The 24,268-nt window shown below is 34.4% G+C and overlaps 1 protein-coding gene across 4 annotated transcripts in view; it reads left to right on the plus strand.

The window, feature by feature from the left end:
- Positions 1-4,575: 4,575 nt before the first annotated feature.
- The window catches only part of LOC145287798 (N(6)-adenosine-methyltransferase catalytic subunit METTL3-like), a 149,738-nt gene continuing 130,045 nt past the window's right edge, over positions 4,576-24,268 (plus strand). For 2 of the 4 annotated variants that reach the window (XR_013869200.1, XR_013869199.1), the window contains exon 1: positions 4,576-6,019. Coding sequence is in view for 2 of the 4 variants with exons in the window: in XM_080135641.1 (XP_079991767.1) it covers positions 4,675-6,324 (1,650 nt within the window). In the remaining 2 variants the exon portion in view is untranslated. Of the gene's footprint in view, positions 6,470-18,496; positions 19,292-24,268 lie in introns of those variants that run through there. The other 2 variants (XM_080135642.1, XM_080135641.1) reach the window with 2 other exon arrangements.

The following is a 24,268-nucleotide window of genomic DNA, read 5'->3' on the forward strand; positions in this document are numbered from 1 at the left end:
TGTGGGAATTTCAATTGACTAGGTTCACAGAGTGAATGAGGTATTGTGGTGAGTGAAAAACTAGCTTAGGGAATAGACAAAGTGGATGACCCCCGATCCCCATTCCCTTTTGGCCTCATGACACATTGTTTTAGGAGCCTCCCTTATTCTTTATAAAATATTTTAATAAAGTGTTGTATTAAAAAAAAGCCAGCCCGTAACAATAAATAAATAAAAATCTGTTTTTAATATCACACACACACACACATATATATATATATATATATATATATATATATATATATATATATATATATATATATATATATATATATATATATACAGTCCTGGTCAAAATCATAAGACCACTTAAGAAAGTAAGTGTTTACGCATAATATCGAATTTTTAATCAAACAAATGGTTGAAACCATTGCCAAAAGGGAAAATATGATGGAAAAAAAATGAAATCTGCTTCATTCGAAACCTTAACCCTGATCTAATAATTATTTTTTAAAAAACAAACATTTTCACCTGGTCAAAATGATAAGACCACTTTAATAAAATCGGCTAGTTTTGAAAAAATGAACACGAAAAGCTTTCTATGTTACTAAAAGCAACTTGTTAGTGGATAAAAACATCTTACTAAATTATAAAAGGGCAAAAGGGAAACCATTATCAGAGTTTGAGAGAGGAAGGATCTTTGAGCTTAATAGGGGTGGACTCTACTATAGATCCATTGCAAATGAAGTGAATCGTAGCAAAACAGTCATCACAAATTTTTTAAGAAATCCAGATCAATATGGGCACAAAAAGAGTCCAGGTCGACCAAAAAAAAATAACCCCATCACTGGATCGCCGTATCAGAAGAAGTTAAAAAACAAACTCCAGCAAGTCAATTGAAAAGCCAAACAACAGCAGAATGTAGTCCTAAAACCATCAGAAGGCATCTGAAAATGAAAGGTTTCAATCATTTAAAGCGACTGCAGAAACCACGTCTTCTTGAACAGCACAAAACTAACCAACTTAAATATGCCGCCAAATACCAGACTTGGGATGAAGAGAAGTGGGAAAATGTAATTTTCTCTGATGAGAAAAAGTTTAATCTAGATGGTTCAGATGGATTTCAACACTATTGGCATGATAAAAATTTGCCCAAAGAGACTTTTTCAACTCGGCATAGTGGAGGAGGGTTTTTAATAATCTGGGGTGCTTTCTCGTCAGCTGGGACCCTAAAGTTGCAAGTAGTGAAAGGCCGGCAAACATCATTGAAGTACATTTCAATGCTTGAAAATGCTTCTATCAGGACTGAAGGTCCACGTCTGTGTGGAAGAAATTGGATTCTCCAGCAAGACAACGCTGCGATACACATTTCTCGACAAGCACGAGAATACTTTTCTTCAAATAATATAGAATTGTTAGATCATCCAGCATGTCCTCCGGATCTCAATCCCATTGAAAATCTTTGGGGATGGATGGCAAAAGAAGTGTTCAAGGATGGAACCCAGTATGATTCGATAAAGGAACTTTCTGATTCCATTTTCAGTACATGGGATAAAATTTCTTCGCAACTGATAAAAAACTTAGTCGCAAGTATGCCAAAGAGAATTTTTGAAGTAATTCGTAATAATGGAGGCTATACTAAATACTGAGACCCTTTTTTAGTAATTTATAATTGCCTTTTGTTAGATAAATTATCAGTGGTCTTATCATTTTGACCAGGTGAAAATATTTGTTTTTTAAAAAATAATTATTAGTTCAGGGTTAAGGTTTCGAATGAAGCAGATTTCATTTTTTTTTTCCATCATATTTTCCCTTTTGGCAATGGTTTCAACCATTTATTTGATTAAAAATTTGATAATATGCATAAACACTTACTTTCTTAAGTGGTCTTATGATTTTGACCAGGACTATATATATATATATATATATATATGGCAATTTGTAGTTTAGCAGCGTAAATTATTTAATAGACAAAAAATTATAAAAACTATTTATTTTTATATAACACACATTATTAGACTTAAAGGCTGAAATAAAACCCGAAAAAATGTAATTTTTATTATTTTTCCAACATTTTTTATTAGACTAAATGTACGACAATCGAGGCCGCCATATTGCTTTTAAAATTTTGCCTTTCCTAAGGTTTTACAGATTGACTTTTGTAAGGCCAAATTTGGCCTTTTTTTAACGTTCTTTCATGAATTATGTTGTTAGCCGTCATTATTTTTATTGTACCTAATTACTATGCCTCCCCACGGGACAGAGTTAGACACCAGGGTCGTTTTTTAACGTGGAGAAAAGGTACAAAAATAAAAATTGTCTCAGTCATGAAGGATTTCTCCTCCACCGAAAGAGAACAAGAAATAGAAGTGCAGCATCTGAAGAACAGATACTACACTTTGATCTTGTCCCGAAGGCCAAGAATATTTTTATTGTAATGAAAGTGTGTAAAAAAGGCCAAATTTGGCCTTAAAAATGCCAATATGTTAAACCTTAGAAAGGCCAAATTTTAAAAGCAATACAGTACAGCGCCGCTAAATGTACTACAGTGGCTTCGAATGTCGTATATTTAGTTTTATAAAAAATGATGAAAAAAATAATAAAAATAAATTTTCGGTAAATTTTTAGATTAGGTCCACCTCCACAATTTTCTTTTAAATGACGACTTTTATAGGCTTTCGACTATGCTGAATACGAAAATCGCAATGTAATTTTGCAGAAATACTTAGTTATCGAGATACAAAAAGTTGTATTATGCATTGTAATTCTATGGCGGCCATCTTTTTTATGTGCGTACGCGTGCCATAAACAAATCTACTCATCTATGAATGACACTGCACGCGCGTAAAAAAAGATGGCCGCCAAATAATACAATGCATAATACAACTTTTTATATCTCGATAACTACTTTCTGCAAAATTTCAATGAGATTTTCGTATTTAGCATAGTCGAAAACCTTAAAAAGAAAATTGTGGAGGTGGACCTAATCTAAAAAAATGCCCTATTACCAAATTTTCTGGTTTTATTTCAGCCTTTGGGTCTAATAATGTGTTTTATATAAAAAATAAATAGGTTTTATAAATTTTTGTTTGTCAAATAATTTACGCCGCTAAACTACACATGGTAAATTTTTAGTTTACCGACCCCTCCGCATTTCCTTTAAATTTTTCGCAAAAGAGGTCGAGTTTTCCGGAGACGAGTTTTCCGGAGACGAGTTTTCCTAAATTCATTGTTGCATGTACTCTGCCCGAATGCCAGGCCTCTTGACCCACTCTTAATTATCTCGCCAGAGACGTTCAATATTTTGTATTGTAGGGTCTTGATGGTCCACAAATGTTTTGGAATGGTTTACCATTCTATGTGTGTAAAGTTGGCCGAGATTATGGTAAGCTTTCAAACAATCACTGTAAATAATGGAACCTGGCAAAACAAATTTTGTAACTAACGAGACTAAAGTTTCTTCATTTCTCCGTTCGTCTGGTCCTGTCAGAGCGAGCACGAAACTACGTTTCGAAACTCTCTCTATCCCTCCAAAAAGCCAAATCTAGCTCAGTTTTCTTCTTCTATTACATTTTCTGCGAACAATCAACGTTTCGTCAATTTCCACCTTGATGCCTTCGCCGCCTATCACGTTTTGGTGCTGCACCCAAATGTTCGCACACCTCACTAACGACTGCCAGTCAAGCGTGGAACGGCTAGAAATTTGTAAATTCTCCATCACAGGTGGCTAAGAAAATGGTTAATAAATAATATTATCTTCCAGCATTGCATCCTGGTTTGCTCCAGGAATGTTCCTTTCGCGTCACTAACACTGTCGAGAAGCGGGAAAATATCCAGAGGGGTGGGGGTGGTGTTTGAAGCCGAAAAATAACCGAATAATGTATTGGGGACCATATTTTGGCCCTTCTGGCTCCGTTTGGCTCTTTTTTGGTGTTTTTTCCCGAAATTGGAAAATCAAAAACACAATGGCCGCCAGTGGAAACGATAGCCGAGGGGTCAGTAAACTAAAAAAATACCATATATATATATATATATATATATATATATATATATATATATATATATATATATATATATATATATATAACTACTTCATTTATTCACATAAATTTAATATACGAAAGTATAGATTTATGCGTAAACTTTAAGTATTTACTTCAAAAGTGCTCAATAGAGCTAGTTAGTAATTTATAAAATATATATGGCGATTAAGCTACACTGAATATATATATATATATATATATATATATATATATATTATCGCACTGTTTAGACTGGCAACATCAACATTTATCCGTAATCTCTCAAAAAGGTAGAATCTTATTAAGGGGGAGGTAATCCACAGTAATACCGTGAATTTTATTTTAAATATTTGCATAAAATATGTCTTTATATGTTACAAAATTCTCCATAAAATACCATAATCTTAACTTGTTGCTACTTCTTATTTTAATTAAATGCATCATTAATTTTCATCGATTTTGTTATTTTTTTTATTTTTTTAAAATTAATTTATACATTTTTATATTACGTACGTTAAAGGATTTACGAAAATTTAGAATGTGGTGACAACTGACAAGTACTTTTCTGTACACCAATATTAGAGAGCGCAGTTTTTTTCAAAATGGCGGTAGTCGATTGATCTAACCACGGGTTTATTTATATAAAATTGGTTTATGCATCAAATTTGTAATAATGTCGGACACGTGGAGCGACATACAAGCGGCGAAGACGAAGCAAAATAGCATGAGAGCTAAGCTTCTCGAACGAAAGAGACAAAGAGAAGGTTTAGTCGCTGAAATCACAAACACCGAATCCCCTTCCACGGCCACAGCGCCCGCAGCGAGCAGTGGAAGCACTCAACCGCCTCGTGCCGGTTCCCCACACGTTGCACCCGCGGCCCCTGCCAAGGTAGAACACGTGAAGATAGATGCAGAGGTGAGAAAGAAACTCTTGTTGGTCCTATGCGACATAAACCTCGACATTCCATGCAATGCGACTATTATTACGGAGCACACCTCCAAAATGTTGGGCCGGGAAGTGAAGCTTAGCGTTATTGAAGATCTCCTCGAGCAGTTATCCAACCAACAGTTATTAAGTATTGTCTCCAAGGAATCCAAAGAACAAAGTCGGATTACAGTGACGTCACTCGATCTTAGTAAGTTAAGCGCCGATACCAAAAACACATCGGACGAGTCCTCGCGAAAGCGCGAAAATGAAGACGCGGAAAACCCAGAAATCTCAAAGCATACAAAATTGTCTTCGTCCAATCCGACCGATGACAGCATCGAGAGTCTTTTGTCCATGCAATCGGCTAAAGAAAGGGAGCACAAGAAGGTGCAGGAAGAGATCTTACTCTTGCTGAGCAAGCCAACTGCAAAGGAACAGTTTCTGGTGGAGAAATTCAGCTCCCAGGGCGGGGCACAGCTGCAAGAATTCTGCCAGTTTGGGACGAAAGACGAGTGCATGAAGACGAACCAGACTCCCGAGCCGTGCAAGCGACTACATTTTAGGAAGATTCTTCATAAACACACGGACGAGTCTCTCGGCGACTGTTCGTTTTTGAACACCTGCTTCCACATGGACACGTGCAAGTATGTTCACTACGAGATCGACTACCCGGAAAAAAATAAGAACCAAACGTCATTGTTAAAAAAAGAATTGTCTTTGAGTAAAAAAGTAGAAATGAAAGACGGGACCGTGACAATGTTTCCACCGCAATGGGTCCAGTGTGATTTGCGCTATTTCGACATGTCCGTTTTGGGTAAATGCGCCGTTGTCATGGCAGACCCCCCATGGGACATCCACATGGAACTGCCCTACGGTACCATGAGCGATGACGAAATGAGAAAACTTGACGTGCCCAACCTGCAAGACGACGGGTTCCTCTTCTTGTGGGTCACCGGCAGAGCCATGGAACTGGGCCGCGAGTGTCTCGAGTTGTGGGGTTACAAACGCGTCGATGAATTGATCTGGGTGAAGACGAACCAACTGCAACGCATCATTCGAACTGGTCGCACCGGGCATTGGCTCAATCATGGTAAGGAACATTGTTTAGTCGGGGTCAAAGGTGACCCGAAAGGTGTCAATCGGGGTCTAGACTGTGACGTAATTGTTGCGGAAGTGCGGGCCACTAGTCACAAACCCGATGAAATTTACGGGATTATAGAGCGGTTGTCTCCGGGGACCCGAAAGGTTGAATTATTTGGTCGACCCCACAACGTTCAACCCAACTGGATTACGTTGGGGAATCAGGTTGATGGTGTCCGCCTCAAAGACCCCGATGTTGTATCATTATTCCAAAAACGATATCCCAATGGTAATTGCATGGAACCACCTAAATAGTCATTTAGATTTGTTCATTTCGTAGAGAAAATAAGGACCTGAAAAAAAAGCTTATTTTTATCCGGTTTTTATTTTTTTTTTAATTACTCGTTCTTGTCAATAATCACCATTTCATGTTCCAAACTGTAATACAGTATATTTTTAGTAACAAGATTGTTTCTTTTTTTTTTTTTTTTTCTCGATGAATTTGACTTTTAACGGCCCCGAACAATTTATTGTATAGTTAATGCTTCTGATAAAATTTGAGTATTAAAGAAGAAAAGTTGGTACTTCTACAGAATTTGAACCTAACTGTTTTTTTCTTCTTTTCCAATCCTAACCTAAATTTTAGCTTCAGTTCGGTTCAAATTTCGTAGAACCACCAAAATGTCAATGTTAAAATGTCCCTTCCTTCACCCTACCACTAAACCTAATATAAAGTGGCAATACGAAAAAAATAAAAAAAAGTTTTGCAATGGGACCGTTAAAAGTAAATTTCACATTTTTCTCTCAAAATAACTGAATTAGAGTATTGGTAAAGATGAGCAGTGAATACGCTCCGACAAATCTATCCCCACACAAAAAATTCTACTTTTTTTGTTTAAGTGATTATATGTGGTACTTCTACAGAATTTGAACCAAACATTTTTTCTGTTTTTATTTTTCTTCTTTACCTTTACTCCAAACTAACCGTAAATTTTACGTTTAATTTAGCAAAAGTCTGTTTGCTTCAGTTCAAATTCTGTAAACGCACATTATTTTTAATTTTTTAGAATCAACTTCATTTATTTCCCATAGCAAAAAAAAGAAAATAAAAATAAATAACTGCTTTAAAAAGCAAGAATAGCCTCCAAAATGTTGGATAATTTTACAATTCACTCCAAATTCTAAAATATTCTTTCCACATTTATTGGTATTTAGTTGTAATCACCTTAATAAAAATAGAATGTTTTTGGTGGGTGTGATGTAGCAGTATGTGCTCTGCTCAACTACAAATTTACTGGAATTGGTTAAAAGACCACCTAAATCCGATAATTTACTTAATGTAAATAGTTTTGATGAAATTTCAGAATAGAAACCATCTTATTTTTTTATGACACTGAACTAGGCTATTTCTCTAAATTTACTCTACCTGATTTGTGTTAATTATCAGGTATTGTAAAGAATGGATACCCAAAATCTCAGTTCCAGAAATTGCCAACCTTTAAAAATTCTTACTCTGACCGTTTATTTTTTTTATTTATTCATATTTTTTTCTCTTTTATTAAGCCATTGTCATAAAACCATTATCAGTAGACAGAAGCTACTAAGCTAATTAGGGGATGCATAAAACTAAGGAACATCACAATAATTAACCAATACAGAACTCCGAAAATGCGGCAGTAATACATGTTCATTCACACAATTCTGAGGCAGCACATTCAGGTCTACAGAACACAATGCAAAAGGATATCGTCTGTACATCTTTGAGCAAATACTAGTGTAATTATGCAGAGTCTAATGTGAACTGTTACAATCTGGCGAGTAGACGGCAGATTTAATCCAAGCAGATCATTATGTATCGGAAGAGGAAACGGGGTCGTGGCAGGGAATATGTAGTATATGGCACAACGCTGTAGACACTCAAGAGAATCGGACAACACCTTGCTAACTTCGAACACCAAGTCCCCGTATTTCAAGTGGGGATGGATCATTGCCTTGTAAAGCCTAGTCAGCAAATGCCATTTATGAAGAATTTGGTAGCTCAGGATGCATGCTTAGTGTTTTTTGGTTTTTTTCAAAGTGCTTCAGTTATTTCTGGAATTCACCTTCAATACTCTGAACTGAATCTGTATCAATTCTTGCATGCAAACAGTCGCAAGGAAAGAATCCAAGTTTTTTTTTAACAAAACAAGACAATTATTTACAGATACTTTCCAGATTAACACCTTGTCTTGATGTTTCTAAATTTTTGAGATGAGGATTGGTTATTATTTGGATTCATTGGACTACTGTTCTCATTTTGAGTGATTTTTCATGTTTTGGTTTATGTAACATCAGAGATGCACCTGAAGGAGGTTGGAGGTTACATCGACCGAAATGTTGTGAAAATCACATTTGAGATGAGAACAGTTGTCCGATGAATCCAAATAATACAAATAACCTTATCTTTTGTTCAAAACTCTTCTCAGACTCCAATGTGCTTAACAAGACTCTGCAGTGTCGGACATGTGATGCTTTGTCTTTGTCCGGCCATGTTTCAGGACACTTGTTTTTCTGTCGCTCTTGAGCCATTGTACAACACCTCTACCTCTATCCTTCTCTTATAATCTTTTTCTTTCCTTGCTGTGATGTCATCTTGCACACAGCTCGTTCATTTGCATGTAGTTGCTGCTGCCATACGTGCGTCTGCGCTCTGTTACAAATCTAGAAGGATTAAAATCTCTGTATCCATTTCTTACAAATAATGATGGGTGTGATTAATGGAAAATATTGCAACTTTTTGCAATAGCAGAATTAGAATCAGGAAAAAAATTTAACCTGATTTCAAATTCCAGAAATATTTCAGTTCTTCTTTGCTATAAGAGTGCAGCACAATCATGTTGACACACCGGTTCTCACCAAATCACCAAAGTTAAGCAACATTGAGCCTGGCCAGTACCTGATGGGTGACCATTTGGGAAGGCTAGGCACTGTATGTACCTTCTAGGAAGGTTTGGCGTGGGGCCAGCACCCTCACCCCGAAAAAAGAACTCCTCGCTATAAAAGCCTCTACAAAGTTGTAGATGGCCTATGCCCCTCCAGGGGCTCAAGGCTATGAATGAATTTGTTATAAGAGTGAAAATTAAAAAAGTTGAATTTCAAGTAAAATCAATGGTATCTACTTTGTCATGTCAGTAATGAGCATATCCAAAAATTATGAAAAACGGAAAGGTACAAAATTATCAATGAAAATACTTTTCGAAGACAATTAGCAAAAGGTTTGCAAAAAAAAAAAAAAAAAAAATATTTCAATTGTAACAAAAGGGAGGTAAATCTTTTCTGAAAACTGAAAATCTTTGGCCAGTTTAGCAAAACTTAATTTTTGCTAATTGTTTTCGAAAACTGTTTTCATTAATAATTAATCTTTTTGTCTCATCGTTTTTCGTAATTTTTGGATATTTTTATTATTGTGACATGGCAATTAAGTAGATACTATTGGTTCTACTTGTAATTTAATATTTCGAATTTCACTATTATAATGAAGAACTAATGATTCTTTAAAAAGTTTTCTTTTAACATAATTTTATTTATAAAAATGAAAAAGTTCTCTGTGGAATTGGTACCAGAAAGACTAATGAGGAAAGATTGGAAAAGAATTGAAAGATTCAGGGTTCAACAAGGCAAAAGCAGAGAGAAAAACATAGGATCACTTATCCAACGCCATGAGAACCCTGGAGTTTGTCACTGAAGGTGATATCATACCACTTCATTTCTTCTAGGTTGAATACCAATGCATACATCCAATGAATACTTCTAGGTTGAATGAAACTATATCCAATGAAATGAATCTGGGTTGAATGAGACTATATCTAATGAAATCTTTTAGGTTGAATACCAATGACTACATCCATGTTCAGAGTAAGGTTGCTATAAGGTTTACACCTGGAAAACTCTGTGCTGTGTTATGCAAGCCAGAAAACCCAGGCCTCCTGTCTCAGAACTTCCATTAACTGCATTTCACCTGAAGTCTGGCTTCCCAATTTGCCTGATTGCAACTTCTTTGATTTTGTATGGAATGCAATGGAATGAGGCATCATTAGATCCATGTCATCTGTATCGAAAAAGATATAACTATTAGTGCTACTACTATGACTAGAACTACTGCTACTTATGTTCAAATATTTAGACTATACTAGCGGGATCTGTGGAAATTCCACAGCGGACTCTTTCATATGTAATATATTGATGTTGGCATTTTGTGGATGTTCAGCATAAATGGAGACACTCTGATATTATTGTAGCTCTTTTGTTAAAACTGCAAAGGTATTTATCTAAGCTAGAAGAGACACTCAGCGAAGCCCGGTCGTAAAATACACTTAAATGTGATATTTTAATTCATGCAGATTTTGTATATATTTTTATAAAGTCAATTTACTATCGATAAATTTACTATATATTATAAATTTGTGATTTCAAAAATAAAAATATATCCATATGACTTGGGTACATCAGCTTGAATCAAAACTTAAACCAAAACTTATGAAAAAAAAAAAAAAGAAATATATATATATATATACAGAAAAACTTGAGTTCCTTCAGTTACAACCAAAACTTATGAAGAATTCTTAGTAAATATATTTATAAAAAATAGATGACTTGAGTGTCATCAGCTATAACCGAAACCAAATCTTATGAAGAATTCTTGGTAAAATTATTACAAGAAATGGCAAGTCATAACAATTAAATGACAATCACTCGGAAAAAAAAAGATTTAAGCATAACACATGCTATCGTATTAATATATATATTATTAGTAGTTTTACTATTTATTTAGGTCCATTTATGTGATTGAGTTGTATATGTTTTAGGTGTTTCAATTTCTCTTTTCAGAAGACCTTATTTCGTATAATCATTCGATATGTAATTCTAAAATAATACTATGATGATTCAAGCAAGAATGTGGCATTCTTTCTTTTTTAATTTAACTTTTTAGCATAGACTGATTTCTGCTTAATCTCTCAACTTTTTGTACTTTGTCCACTTGCATGCCTGTTTATAGCTTGACATCTGATATACGCCTGACGTCCAGCTGTAAGGTTCTGCTGAGAGACGGTTACTATCCAATGTGACAAAATGGAATGTGTAAATATCACCACTGGACGATTTGTAAAAAGTTGAATATTGAATAAAGCAGTAAGTCCTGGGAACAGGTTTACCAGAAAGAACAGTTGGAAATAAGTCGTACACCTTCGACTATGACCATACAATTATGTAATTCTTACAGCTACGTACTTTGAAAACAACTAGTAAACCTGACATAGTAATATGGGAGAAGGAGAAAGAAGCAACCTTAGTAGAAGTTAGTGTTCCCCAATGATTTTAACAGAGGGGAAAAGATGATGAAATGCCAATGTCTTATGTACAACATGACAAGAGACTGGAATGTTAGGAATTATAATTATAGGAGCAACCAGACCCCTGAAAAAGAATTTAAAAAAAAAAAAAAAAAAAACCCTGACAAATATACACTGTGAACCAAGTGCAAGAAAGATACAAGCAATTACCTTTAAAAGGACAGTTAAAATTTTTAAAAGATCTCTGTTGGAATAGCTGAGATAGTGGGTGAATGTCTGGCATCGGCTAGGATGTTCCATTTTCAGCTAGAACAAAATGATCCAATTAAAAAAAAAATAAATAAAAAATACCTTATCTTCAGAAAAAAAAGACTATGCAGTCTGTTACTCCCGCTCCATCCCTCCATTATAGTCTCAATAAATTCCTGCATGGTTTGAAGAGTACTTTTGGTCGAGTATTTGTCTTGTTTGCTTTGAAAGTCATTTGTGTCTTTTGAATTTACAACTGAATTCGAAAGCTCATTCCAATTATTCACTACTCAGTCCAAACAATGCGTCCCGGATGTTGAATCTGGCTAATGTTGACCTTGCCTCCTAACATCTCGTATACTCCTTTCATGTTGCCAGTGCATTGATGATATCATCATCTCTTCAACACATTCACTGCCAACTTGAAAAGATACTACTCCTCTTTAACACATTTGCTGCCATCTACGAATATCCTTGTACCCTGGCATTTACTTAGCCTTGCCCGCTATGAGTAAACTCGTTGTAACAAAATTCTTTTTCTATTAGTCAATGCGTGCTCGGCACATACGATAACTGTCTTTAACTTGAGCTGGCATCTCAAAATAACACATATTGAATATATGTTTACGAGTTATCTCATATTTGGTCTCTGCCATCTATTATGTTATTTTTTGTCTAGCAAATATGTATATAAGTTATAAATGAAATATAAGTATGTTATAAATTGAATGATTCACTATGTATATGTATATAAATTATAACTGAAATATATGTATGAGTTATAAATTGAATGATTCACTATAAATAAAAGCTGATTTGAGTTATTTTTATTATAAAAAAACATACAAACTGATAAAAACTGACACTTCCTTTAGTAAAAGTGATTCGTGACAATTCCTTTTAAAAATAATACAAATTTAATATATATTCCATACTAGCCTGGGTGCCTGGCATTGCCCGGGTGTTAGGTGGTGTGTGTTGAACCAAAAATAAAAGTGGTAGTAGGCAGGCAGGCTTGAACCCATACTGCGAAAGAGGAAAAGAATGAAAAAAAAAGAAAACGTGACGTCTTTGCCATTGCGTCCATTGCCAAACCGGAAGTGGCGAAGGTTTAAATTAAGGCTAGTTTTAGGCAGACATACAAACATACATACATACATTTAAACAGGTGAGATTTATATTATAGATTCATATGCATTATTTGTTGATTTTCTTTTTTGGAAATTGCAGAAAAATAGTCTGGCAATGAAAATAAATTGAATGGAGCTCCAGCTGGTAGCAAATGTGTTAAGCGTCTCCTCATATGGCCTGTCTTTGATCGAGGAACACAACTGTTGCTCTTTGTACAGCTCTTTCGGTTTTGTTTAGGATGTAACCTATATATTAATATTGATAAAGCAGATGTGTGTCTGTGTGTAAATATTTAACCGATAAACTACTGGTCACATAGAACTGAAATTAATAGGAAATAGTAATCATGCACCAAGAATGGTTTATAATTAGTAAAAATCTTTGTTTGGATGGATGAATAACACGTACAGAAATATGTCGACAAGTTGCAATGCAAAATGTTCATTTCAACTTGCTGACATATTTCTATCAGGTTGACAAAGTTTTTGCGGTTTTTAACTTTTAAATTCGGATGAACGTATCTTGGCTCGAACAAAAATTTATTGATCAAAATAAGCACCATCAGAATCAACAAACTTTTGCCAACGCAAAACAAGTGTATTTATGCCAGTAATGTAGAAATCTTCTGCGTTCTGGTGACGATGAAGGCGTTTTTGATATCACTTAGGTTTTTGAAGCATTTCTCATGTAGAAAGTTGTAGCGATGCTTGAAAAAGTGGAAGTCAGTAGGTGAGAGGTCTGGAGCATATGGCGGATGAGGCAGTTTCGTAGCCTAATTCGTTCAACTTCTGTAGGATCGGTTTAGCAACGTGTGGTCGCGCATTGTTGTGGAGGAGAATTGGGCCTTTTCTGTTGACTAATGCTGGGTGTTGTTGTCGAAGTTTCTGATGCATTTCATCTATTTGTTGACAGTACTTCTCTGCTGTAATTGTTTCGCCTGCATTAAAAAAACTCATGGATGAGACCAGTCGCAGACCATCAAACAGTCAGCATGACCTTCTTTATTTGCAACTCTGCCTTTGGGAATTGTCGTGGAGCTTTGTTGGTATCTAACCACTGAACTGAGTGTCACTGGTAGTCGTAAAGAACCCATTTTTTATCGCAAGTCACAACCTGGTTGAGAAACAGGTTGTCCTTGTTACGTAAAAGAAAGGAAGATGATATTTCATAACGTTTCTTTTGATTGTCGTTCAATTCGTGAGGCACCCATTTATTAAGTCTTTTTGTCTTTCCAATCTTTCTCAAGTGGTTGGAAATCGTCTTAAACATTATGTCTAATTCAGAAGCAAGGGCTCAAACAGTTGAGCGTGGATTGGCTCTTAATTGATCGTTGTCAACATCTGATGGCCGACCATTATGCTCATCATTTTCAAGACTTGTCGCCTGAAGTCGTTAAAGTAAACTTCTGATGGAATTTTCCATTTTTCCTTATTCTAGCCTTAGGTTGAAAATTTCGTTTTGGAAAATATTTTTACACATCCACCATGTCCTATATCGTTACACTATTGCTCCTTATTTAAAATTTATGAATAAGAAAGATTACCTTTTACTATTTATGAATGTCTTGACATGAAAGCAGATACCTAATACTGAATTAATATTACATTGGATTTCTCGTAAAATTTTACTCAGATATTTTATCTTAGTATAGGTCTTTGTTTTTAGTTGCATAGAAAGAGAGACACAACATTTATAACCTCCACAAAAATGGAGGTTATGTTTTTAGTAGTGTTTGTCTTGTTTACGGGCTAGCGTCCACATCACTTGACCAATTGTCACCAAACTTGGTCAAAATTGTGGTCTCAGTTTAACATTTACTGACACACTGCTTGGTCCATATTGTAGCCAATGAAGTCTCACATTTTATACAGGACTATTTTTTTTTTTTTTTTTTTTCCAAGTACGACTAGAAATAATAAAATGCTTATCTTTTAGTGATTGTATTTCTTTTTCAACTCTCCTCCTTTTTTTTTTTTTTTTTTTTTGATAAAACAAAGTCAAATTATTTATACAACTAGCGGGGGGGGGGGGGTACCCGGCGTTGCACGGGTTTTTAGAGGCGTGTAAGCGAAGTAATAACCATGTTTAAATATTATAAAAACAAACAATGTTAAAATTATTTTTAAAAAATCGTGAAAAAACAAAAACAATTATAAAAATGAATCTGGTGCAATACAAACGGTCCGGTGGTGCCCGGGTGTTTAAAAATTTCCAAAAAAATTTGAGGGGAAGGGGCTCGAACTCTAATCATTCAGGCGGAAGCGCAAAAAAAAAAAAAAAATGATGATGAATTAACCCAAAAGTGAATTAGGTAAATGTTGAGTTTAAAGCACTAATAAATAGATTTCACGGTTAGAGTTGGTGAAACTAGAAGTAAGAAGCGGTTAGTATCGCAGATGTGTCTAAAATAGCAGGTGTATGTTTGGCATCTGGTAGGATGCCCCATCCCTGGCTTAAACAAAATGATAAGAAAAATGAAAAAATAGAGACAAACTAAAAAAAAGCAAAAAGAAAATAATATTAATAATCGCGTTTTCTTTTTCTTTACTTTTATTTTATTATGGGAAAAACAGAAAGCATAAATCAGGGAAAAAAGATTTAAAAAAAAAAAAAAAACGGTATAAATAACCTTGTACGATTCCAAGCCGGTGTTTCCTCGTACTGTTCCTTGCGAACGTATCCGCTGCGGTGTAAATGGGGAGCGGGGAAAGGAGGAATCTGATAGAGAAAAGATGTTGCAACTTCCACTGAATGTGACCGATTTTGGCAGTGGACTCTCACTGGAAAAAATATAGGAATGTACCATTGTCGAGGAACTGTAGAGGTTATAGGCCTATAGCACACCTCAGATAATGTGCTACAGTTTGTACGTATGACATTTGCATGTAATGTCATGATTTTTAATCCTATTAAGGTCAAAGTCGGAGGGGGAAAATGAGTTCATTTTATTTATATAGAATAGATAGATAGAAGAAGATAGATAAATAGATAGAAAATAGATAGATAGAAGAAGATAAATAGATAGAAGAAAAGATAAAAGGTTTAATAGAAAAATATATATATATAGCCGTTTAAAAAACATCTGAAGAAATTCAAATGTTTATACCTTCAAGCCTCAGTATAAAATTCTGTGCATATTTATATCTAGGTGGGAGGGGGGTGGGGTTTTGCCCAGGCATAAAATATGCTTATATATGTTTTAATTTGTCCAGATTTCATATATATTATTTCAGAGTTGTGATTTTAAAAGTCAAAAAAAAAAGAAAAGAAAAACGTATTTAGGTGTCATCAGCCGAAAGCAAAACTGTAGCATTCAAAGCTGGTGACGTTACCACTGTACCAACGTGACACGCATATGAACTGATTAAAAATAAACTAAGAATGTGCAAAATGTATAACAATTTTTTTTTCAATTTTGACTAGTTTGTGACCCCTTAAAAATAATTTTAATCAACTAAAGACCCATAAAACAATGGCCCGTAAAAAATCCAATTATTTGAGGCCTCTCTGCGACTTTTAGTTTCAGAGGAGATAGTTTGAAAATATGGAAACAGACGGACAGACATATAGCCATTTATATATTAGAGTACACTTATTAAAAGAAAATACTGAAAAATCTTCATGATGTATGTACTTGTCACGGAACGAACATGTCATATTTAAAAAATCACGTGGATTTGTCTAGTAAACAAAAATATTTAGTAGTCAAAGGTCGACTAAGCATAAATTTGTCCATAGACCTGTTGCATAACCTTCATTGTTACTTTAAATAGTTTGATTGCAGATAAAATTTTAACAGAATTTCAATTTCTGATTTTCCAAATTAGATGCATGGATCCGATGCTCTTTTATAGCAGTAAAAACCATGTAAAAGTCCAGTCTTTTCAAGTTAGCAATGTTTTCATGAGATGACTTCAGAAATCTAATTTATAAAACTCACTGTTTGTCTGTCTCCATATTTTCAAACTATTTCTTCCAAAATTAAAAGTCGCTAGGGGCCTCAAATGATCTGATTTTTTATGAACTGTTCTTTTATGGATCTTTAGTTGGTTAAAGTAGTTTTTAAGGAGTCAAAATTGAAAAAAATCGTTATACATTTTGTACATTCATCTTAGTTTATTTTTAATTTTTAATCAGTTCATATGCGTGTCATGTTGGTATAGTGCTAATGTCACCAGTTTTGAATGCTACAGTTTTGCTTTCTGATGGCACCTAAATACATTTTTTTATTTTAAACTTTTGAAACCACGACTCTATAATAATAGATACGAAATCTGGACAAATTAAAATATCATATTTAAGCATATTTTATAACCGGGCAAAGCCGGGTGCCACTCCACTGATACTTCATACAATATGAAGAAATAAGGTTCAAATAAAACTTGGAATACAAGTGCACTTTAATTTGCCAGAAGTATTTATTTATTTATTTTTTTTGGAAGAGTTATACTATCTGAAAGGGAAGACAATCCAAAATTAATATATTTATCTGTCTACTATTACACCAAAGAATTTTGTGTGTGCTAATTTGTTCCCTATAAACGCCAAAAACGGTTGGGTCAATTTTTTAAAAAAATTTCACATAAAGGTACTTGATGTGTCTGGGAATGTTCTTATGTAGGTTTATGTTGGAATATCTCTGATAAGTGTTGATATAATCAAAAAAATCTGATTAAAGAAAAAACCAAAATTTACACTTTTCTACAGCTTATCACAATTACATTTGAGAAGTTTTATCCCCCGCACAAGCAGATGGGCCCTGTATATAAAATCAACAGTAGGTTCTTTGATAAGAGAGAGGCACATTCGAAATGAATGTTTTTTTGTTTAGAACACAATTGAACCGTGATGCTTGACTTTTGCTTTTCGAACTTTAATTCAAGCCATTTTATAAAATCAACAGTAGGTTCTTTACAGTGCAATGTAGACTATAACGTATTTTGGGTTAAGTTATTGAAAGAAAGCATGTGAAGTTTTGTCATAGTGTTCTGCAGTGGGATCTGAACTAGAGCAGGCAATCAGTCAATTTGATTGAATAATGGGCAATTTCACCAATTTTGATGACAATAAAAATATGGTGTGGAACATTTGTTAATCATCATTCGATCTCAGGCAACATCAGGTCTCCCTGCTAGTAATATTCTAAACTGAATTTTATAGTTTATTTGTGCATTATAAAAAAACAATTATTTTGAAATATAGAATATTACATTTTATTCATAAATTTTAAATATAATTTACTTTGAAATTTTGTTAAATTTTTAACAATTTCAATTACATTTAATAAATGTTTCATTATTTAATTTTTTTTTTTTTTTTTGTGTGTTACTTAATTGAACTTGTTTTGAATTATCAGAAAAATTTGTTTAGAAAACAATCATTAATTTTGGATTTTCTTCCCTTTTTGCTAGTATAACTCTTTTGAATATGAAAACAAAAAATACTTCCGGCAAGCTGAAGTGGACTTGTGCCAAACTTTGACCCCATCCTTAAATTATCAGGTAGAGGTATGCAGACTCACAAGTGACTTACGTGCTCAGTTTTTTCACAATGTGAAGAAGGTTGGTGTTACATTGGCCGAAACATCGTAGAAATAACAACTTGAATGATAATGTAGTTTGAATAATCCAAATTATCAATTCTAATCTCCAAATTCCAAAATATGAGGTGTCTTTAATAAGTTTCCAGACTTTTTTTGTATGTCAAAGACTTTTTATAATTCAGTATGTTATTGCTATACATCTTATGAAATGACTTACCAATTTTTATGATTTCAGGTTCAAATGAATAGTTACAGCAGAAATTGGAATACACCATACTAAAGCCTGATTGTCACAGCTGGTGAATCTTCAAAATGCTATCTGGACATGAGGACACTTCAGAAGAACGATATACAATAACATTCTGATTTAAACTTGGAAAAAATGCCACAGAAATGTACGGAATGCTTCAAACTGCTTTTGGGCCACCTTGCATGAATTGAACTTCAGCTTTTGAGTGGCATAAGAGATACAAGAAAGGCAGGGAGTCTGTGAGGGATGATGAGAAGTGTGGAAGGAATAAGGAAGTCAGAACACCAGAGTTGATTGGCCAAATAAAGAATTTCCTAAATAAGGACAGTCATGTGTCTATAGAGACAATTAGTGCACAGCTTGATGTCAATGTGGGAATTGTACACACAATTTTTCGTGATGATGCAAAAGATTTGTGCAAAATTTGACTTAAAAATGCTCAATCCTTGTCACAGACTATTTGACCAAGATGGGCATCAAGGGAGTTCTTCACTCTTCCTATAGTCCTAACTTTACTCCTTGTGACTTTTGGTTATTCCCTAAACCCAAAGAAACTTTTAGAGGCTGTTATGAAAAAAATTGGAGAGATGAAAAAGGCTGTGATGAGGTTCATTGACGCGCTCACGCAAGAATACTTCTATGTGGCCTTCCAGAAGTTGTTGGCACAGTATAAAAAGTGCATTGCAACTGGAGGAGATTACTTCGAAGGAGACTAGAGTTTCATGTGTGTACTATTAATAAAAGTGTCCATACGAAAAAAGTTTGGAAACTTAGTTAAGATACCTTGTATAAATGTTTTATTTTGTCTTATTTTCATCTTGCTGTTGAAACTTTTTTCTTCTACAAAAAACAGGTAAGTTCAGAAAACTGGAAAAAATTACACTAAACATCGTCCCTAAATTTATCGAGGTAAGTAAAAAAAAAAAAAAAAAAAAAAATGCATCAACGTAGGTTTGTTTTTGTTTTATTTTTTTTAATACTAGCAGAGCTATCCAATATTATGTCAAAACTTCTGTCTCTTCTTTTTCTCCCCGACCCGACTCTCTCTCCTCCACCCAACTCATTCCTCTCTAGCTAAACATACCCATTGACAACTCCATTCATATAATAGATTCCTCAAAGAATGAGTCAGCATTTTCTTTCCAACTTAATGCATATCAACACTGAAAAGCCGCTCCCATCCCTGATGAAACCTAGCCTAGTTGACCCACCCCCAAAGAATGAAAATTTTTATTTTTCTAAATTTAAGATATTCATCCAGGACAACACAGATCAAGAATGTATCAACTTTGTGAGTGTTTGTTTTGTAATTTATTATTTTTAGCTGAACATACAAACACGCATACACACAGACAACTGTTCTTTATCTAACAGATTATTTCATTGATTTTCTGAGTTATTGTTTACCTTTTAGATCTACATTTGCTGGTCGGTGTTGATTACACGTTTTGAGGTAATCCATCGAAAATAATCACAAGCGATTACATTTAGGGGAAGGGGCAACCCAATATAGTCTCACAGAGAAACCAAGTCTGATCTGTTTCTGTTGGATAGCAGGGTTTATATATTACTAGCCTGGGCGCCTGGCATTGCCTGGGTGTTTGGAGGTGTGTGTTGAGCAAAAAAAAAAAAAAAGTGGTAATAGGCAGGGAGGCTCGAACCCGTGACGCGAAGATGGAAAAGAAAGTGAAAGAAAATCTGACGTCTTACCGCTACTCCATGATGCAACCAGAAGTTCGGAACGTTAAAATTAGGCAAAGTCAATCCAACCGATACAACGACTTGCAAAAATGGCTTGCAAAATTCAACACCTTCTTGTAGAAAACTGCCCAGTTGAGGGTGAAAGAATTAATGGTTTTGGCCAATTTTTCGATATTTATCGTCTGAGACGTCGAGCTTCAAAATGATACTACTTTCGTGAAAATCCGTCGCAAGTTTTAGGCAGACATACAAACATATATACATGCATACATTTAAACAGACAGGTGAGATTTACATATATCGCTGTAAAGAGCGTGTATATAATATATTTTAAGTATATTATGCATTGGGTATATGATAATTTTTTTCGCGTCATCTAGTGTTTCATAATTTTCCTTGTAGTGGTGTATATAACTATTTACAAGTATACATTACACATATATACAGTTTCAACGAAACATAACATTTTATCAAAAAAGATTTCAATAAAACAAGAGTGACGGAACATCTTGCCAAACAGGAAATCATTTCCTTCATTCAGCTGGAGTCTTGATTGACGAAACGACCAAAGCTGAAATGAACATTTCTTCCAAAAAACAACCAGAAATCTCTGGATATATTTTCAGACAGCTTTAATTACCAATGTTTTCCTGTTGGAAGATTGCACGCATGTTAGATTTTGTTTTTCTCTTGTGTACAGGGCCATACAGGCCCTGTTTCCAACACTCCAACTCTCTCCGCCCGTCTCCCATCTCTCACTAACTCTGTTCCATTATCTAACTCCGCTTATATATATTCAAACTAATCTTTTGTGCTTAAGTAATTCAACTACACAAAGACCTAGCCCATGACTTTCAGTCACGTTTTCTGGCTAAATTTATTGTTTTTATCCCTTGGTTTGAAAACCTATTTTGTTTATGTCCACTACATTATTTCCTTGTTATTGTTTCTAAGTTAACCAAAATATTTTTACTAAACATTCCTTTCTTTCAAAACATTCTCTCTGTATACCTATTTTTTTTTTACATAAGTTACAAAACAATAATAATGTTCATTATCTAACATTTTACATTTTTAATAATAATAGTCAATTTCTAAATCGACTATCAGCAAGGCAACCCGATATCGCCCGACATTATCTTACATTCCATGTCACAAAATATTTTTAGAATTTACAACTTGTAAAAATTTTATTAGAGACACATTCCATTTATATATGCATATATTATTTCATATCATATTATACATTTGATCAGCCATCGTTCTGTAAAACTGTTGGGTGTTTCTGGCTGATTAGTTCATTGCATCATATTGTCGTCGGCTCCTACTCATGGTTCTGTCATGAGTCCTATGTTTGCAGATGATGCTTATGTTTCTGAGGCTCAGTCAGTGGTGGAATAGCTGCGGATACTGTTGATGGGGAGGGGAGGGGGAGAATGGGTCGTTCACAGCCCTTTTCATTTTTCCCTCCTCTTTTTCTTGAAGTCCGCAGTGCCGTCATGTACTGATCTCCTTCATATTGTTTGGTCTCTAGCAGTTTTTTCCCACGAGATGAACTGATGTGAAGTGCATTTTAGCTGTGTATCATATGCTAGGAAAATAAAAAATATATTATCCTCCAAAAATATGTGTGACAAATTAGTAAGAAAAAAAGCATCAAAGTACTCCATCGTAAGCTAATATTAATTCTTTATTTACTGGTATGATTCTGAATTTTATAGATGAGGCTTTATTATTCAGATTATTTAGATCCTTCAGACTACTGTTCTCATCTTGAGCATTTTTTTTTGCGAAACGTTTCAGTCAATGTAATCTTTTCAGATGTATTTTGTCAAACCCAGAAATCTTTTTGTCAAACTCGGGAATCTGCATAAAATTTCAAATGGAACCGTTTATTTAATCCACAGGAGTAGCATGCTCTCATTCCATCGGCCATGACTGGGTAGACATCCTAATAATTTGCAATTGTATTTTTTGTATCCAGCAGGACCCATAGCATAGTGGATAAAGTACTTGGTGAAATTCAGCTGTAAAAGTTACATTCCTGGAGAGTGAAGGTTCAGTTCTTGATGCACCCCGTTATGGCTGATGGAACAAAAACATGCTACTACTGTGGATTAAATAAAGTGTTCCATTTGAAATTCCATGGAGGTTCCCGAGTTTGACAGAAAGATTCTAGAGTTTGAAAAAATACACCTGAAGAAGGTCAGAGGTTATATCAACCGTAACGTGAAAATGACACTCAAAAATCCAAATAATATGAATATTTATTGTTTTATTTAAACATTAGACATTACTGTATCAAACTGAGATAGATGTTTTGGTTTCGATTCTAGCTGATAGTACCGAATTCATATTTTTTTTTTTTTTTTTTTTTTAATTACTTTGTTGCAATATTTTTGACACATAATGGAAGTATGGACCCTCAAAGTCGGGAGATTCTATTTATAAAAGCTGCTGCTAGGAACTGATGAATCAAATTCACGTTCTGCTATCAACGAATCAGACCAGTATTGCTCCATAAAATCAAACCTTTTTAGCAAGCTTGCACATATTTTTTATGTGTAAACACAAGAAAGATCTTTTGCTCTTTGGCTGCAAAATTATAAAGTCCGGAACCTGTACAGAACAGCTGTCCACTGAGAATTTGTCATCTCCAGGACTTGTATAGAATAACTAAACATCGGGAAATCTTCTGAAACTAAACATGGCTTACAACTCAAGATACTTAGTCACTACTATATATTGGGTACAATATAATAATCAATAGAGAATTGGCTCTATAATAATAAATATGAAATCTGCATAAATTAAAATATATTCAATCATATTTTACAATCACGGAACGCCCGACGGCTGGCTAGTACAGGGTGACCCCCCCCCCCCAAAAAAAAAAAACGGGTCCCAACTCTAATTAGACCCCCGTTTCTTAATGTTTTGTCTGAATGAAATGAAACTTTGGTCATAACTAGTTTATTATATTCAAAACATCACATTAAAACACTAGGGTCTTTGGCCTTTTTTTCTTCGTTCTACAGCATATGTTCTAGATTACCTCCATTTAGCTTCTTTTTTTTCGGGGTGGGGGTCACCCTGTATATTTATATTTACAGGATTCACTCCTAAATTAATTAACCAATTATTATGAAATTTGGAATACAACTGCTAGGTGTAAGGGTGGGTAATATTGGGTATATTTAGTTTTACTCAAAGAGGATGGCCCTTTCAGTTTTACTCAAAGAGGATGGTTCAGATACCTCAGATTTTTTGTTAAATTTTAACAATAATTATTAGACATGAATTAATAAATATTCCTCGAATCTCAGTTTTGTTGACATATTTTAATGTTTTTTTAGTTGGCATAATATGGGAATAAGCTCTCATTTGAAAATTCAAATATTTCAGATTTGCATTAAATTTGATATGTAGTCATTAGACATGTCAGCAAAATTCACTGAATTTCAATTTCTTAATATCTCTTATGTGTAAGCCTTAAATTTTAGATATTTTCTATAATCAAAGTAGTTTTTTTTGTTTTTTTTTTACAAAGGAGTCGCCACTTACCAAGGCCCAGAGGCCACTCAAGAATAAAGGTTAATGAGTGTCCAGAAGTCAATGGGAAAATAATCATTAGTAGTGGAAATTAGGTAAATTGGATTACTTAAGGGAACGGCTCATCAAGAACTTGTTTACCTTGGACTTGAAGATAACCATATTGTAGTCAGTTGGAAAGCAGGAAAATGGAACAGAGTTCCAGTTGCGTGCAGTTCTAAGGAAGAAGCTTTGTTCATTGAATCTACATTTAGGTTCAGGCACAGATAAAAGAGTGAGAGAAATTATTGATAGTGGTTTCAGCTAGATGAGTGTTTTTCATGAAAGTCAGGCAAGGGAGGACCATAGATTTGAGCATTTGCCATGAAAATAATGATAAAGTAAAGACACTCGCAACGTTTTTTCTGTGGGAAAGAGGTTGCAGGGAAGAGAAAAAGACATCCCTCACTCGGCTACAAAGTCTATTTAGAACTCTGTCAAGGCAGGATAAGGTGCTTCTATTAG

This window comes from Euprymna scolopes, chromosome 11, assembly GCF_053919585.1.
Source record: "Euprymna scolopes isolate OS-2025 chromosome 11, ASM5391958v1, whole genome shotgun sequence".
NCBI classification, from domain to species: Eukaryota; Metazoa; Mollusca; class Cephalopoda; order Sepiida; family Sepiolidae; genus Euprymna; species Euprymna scolopes.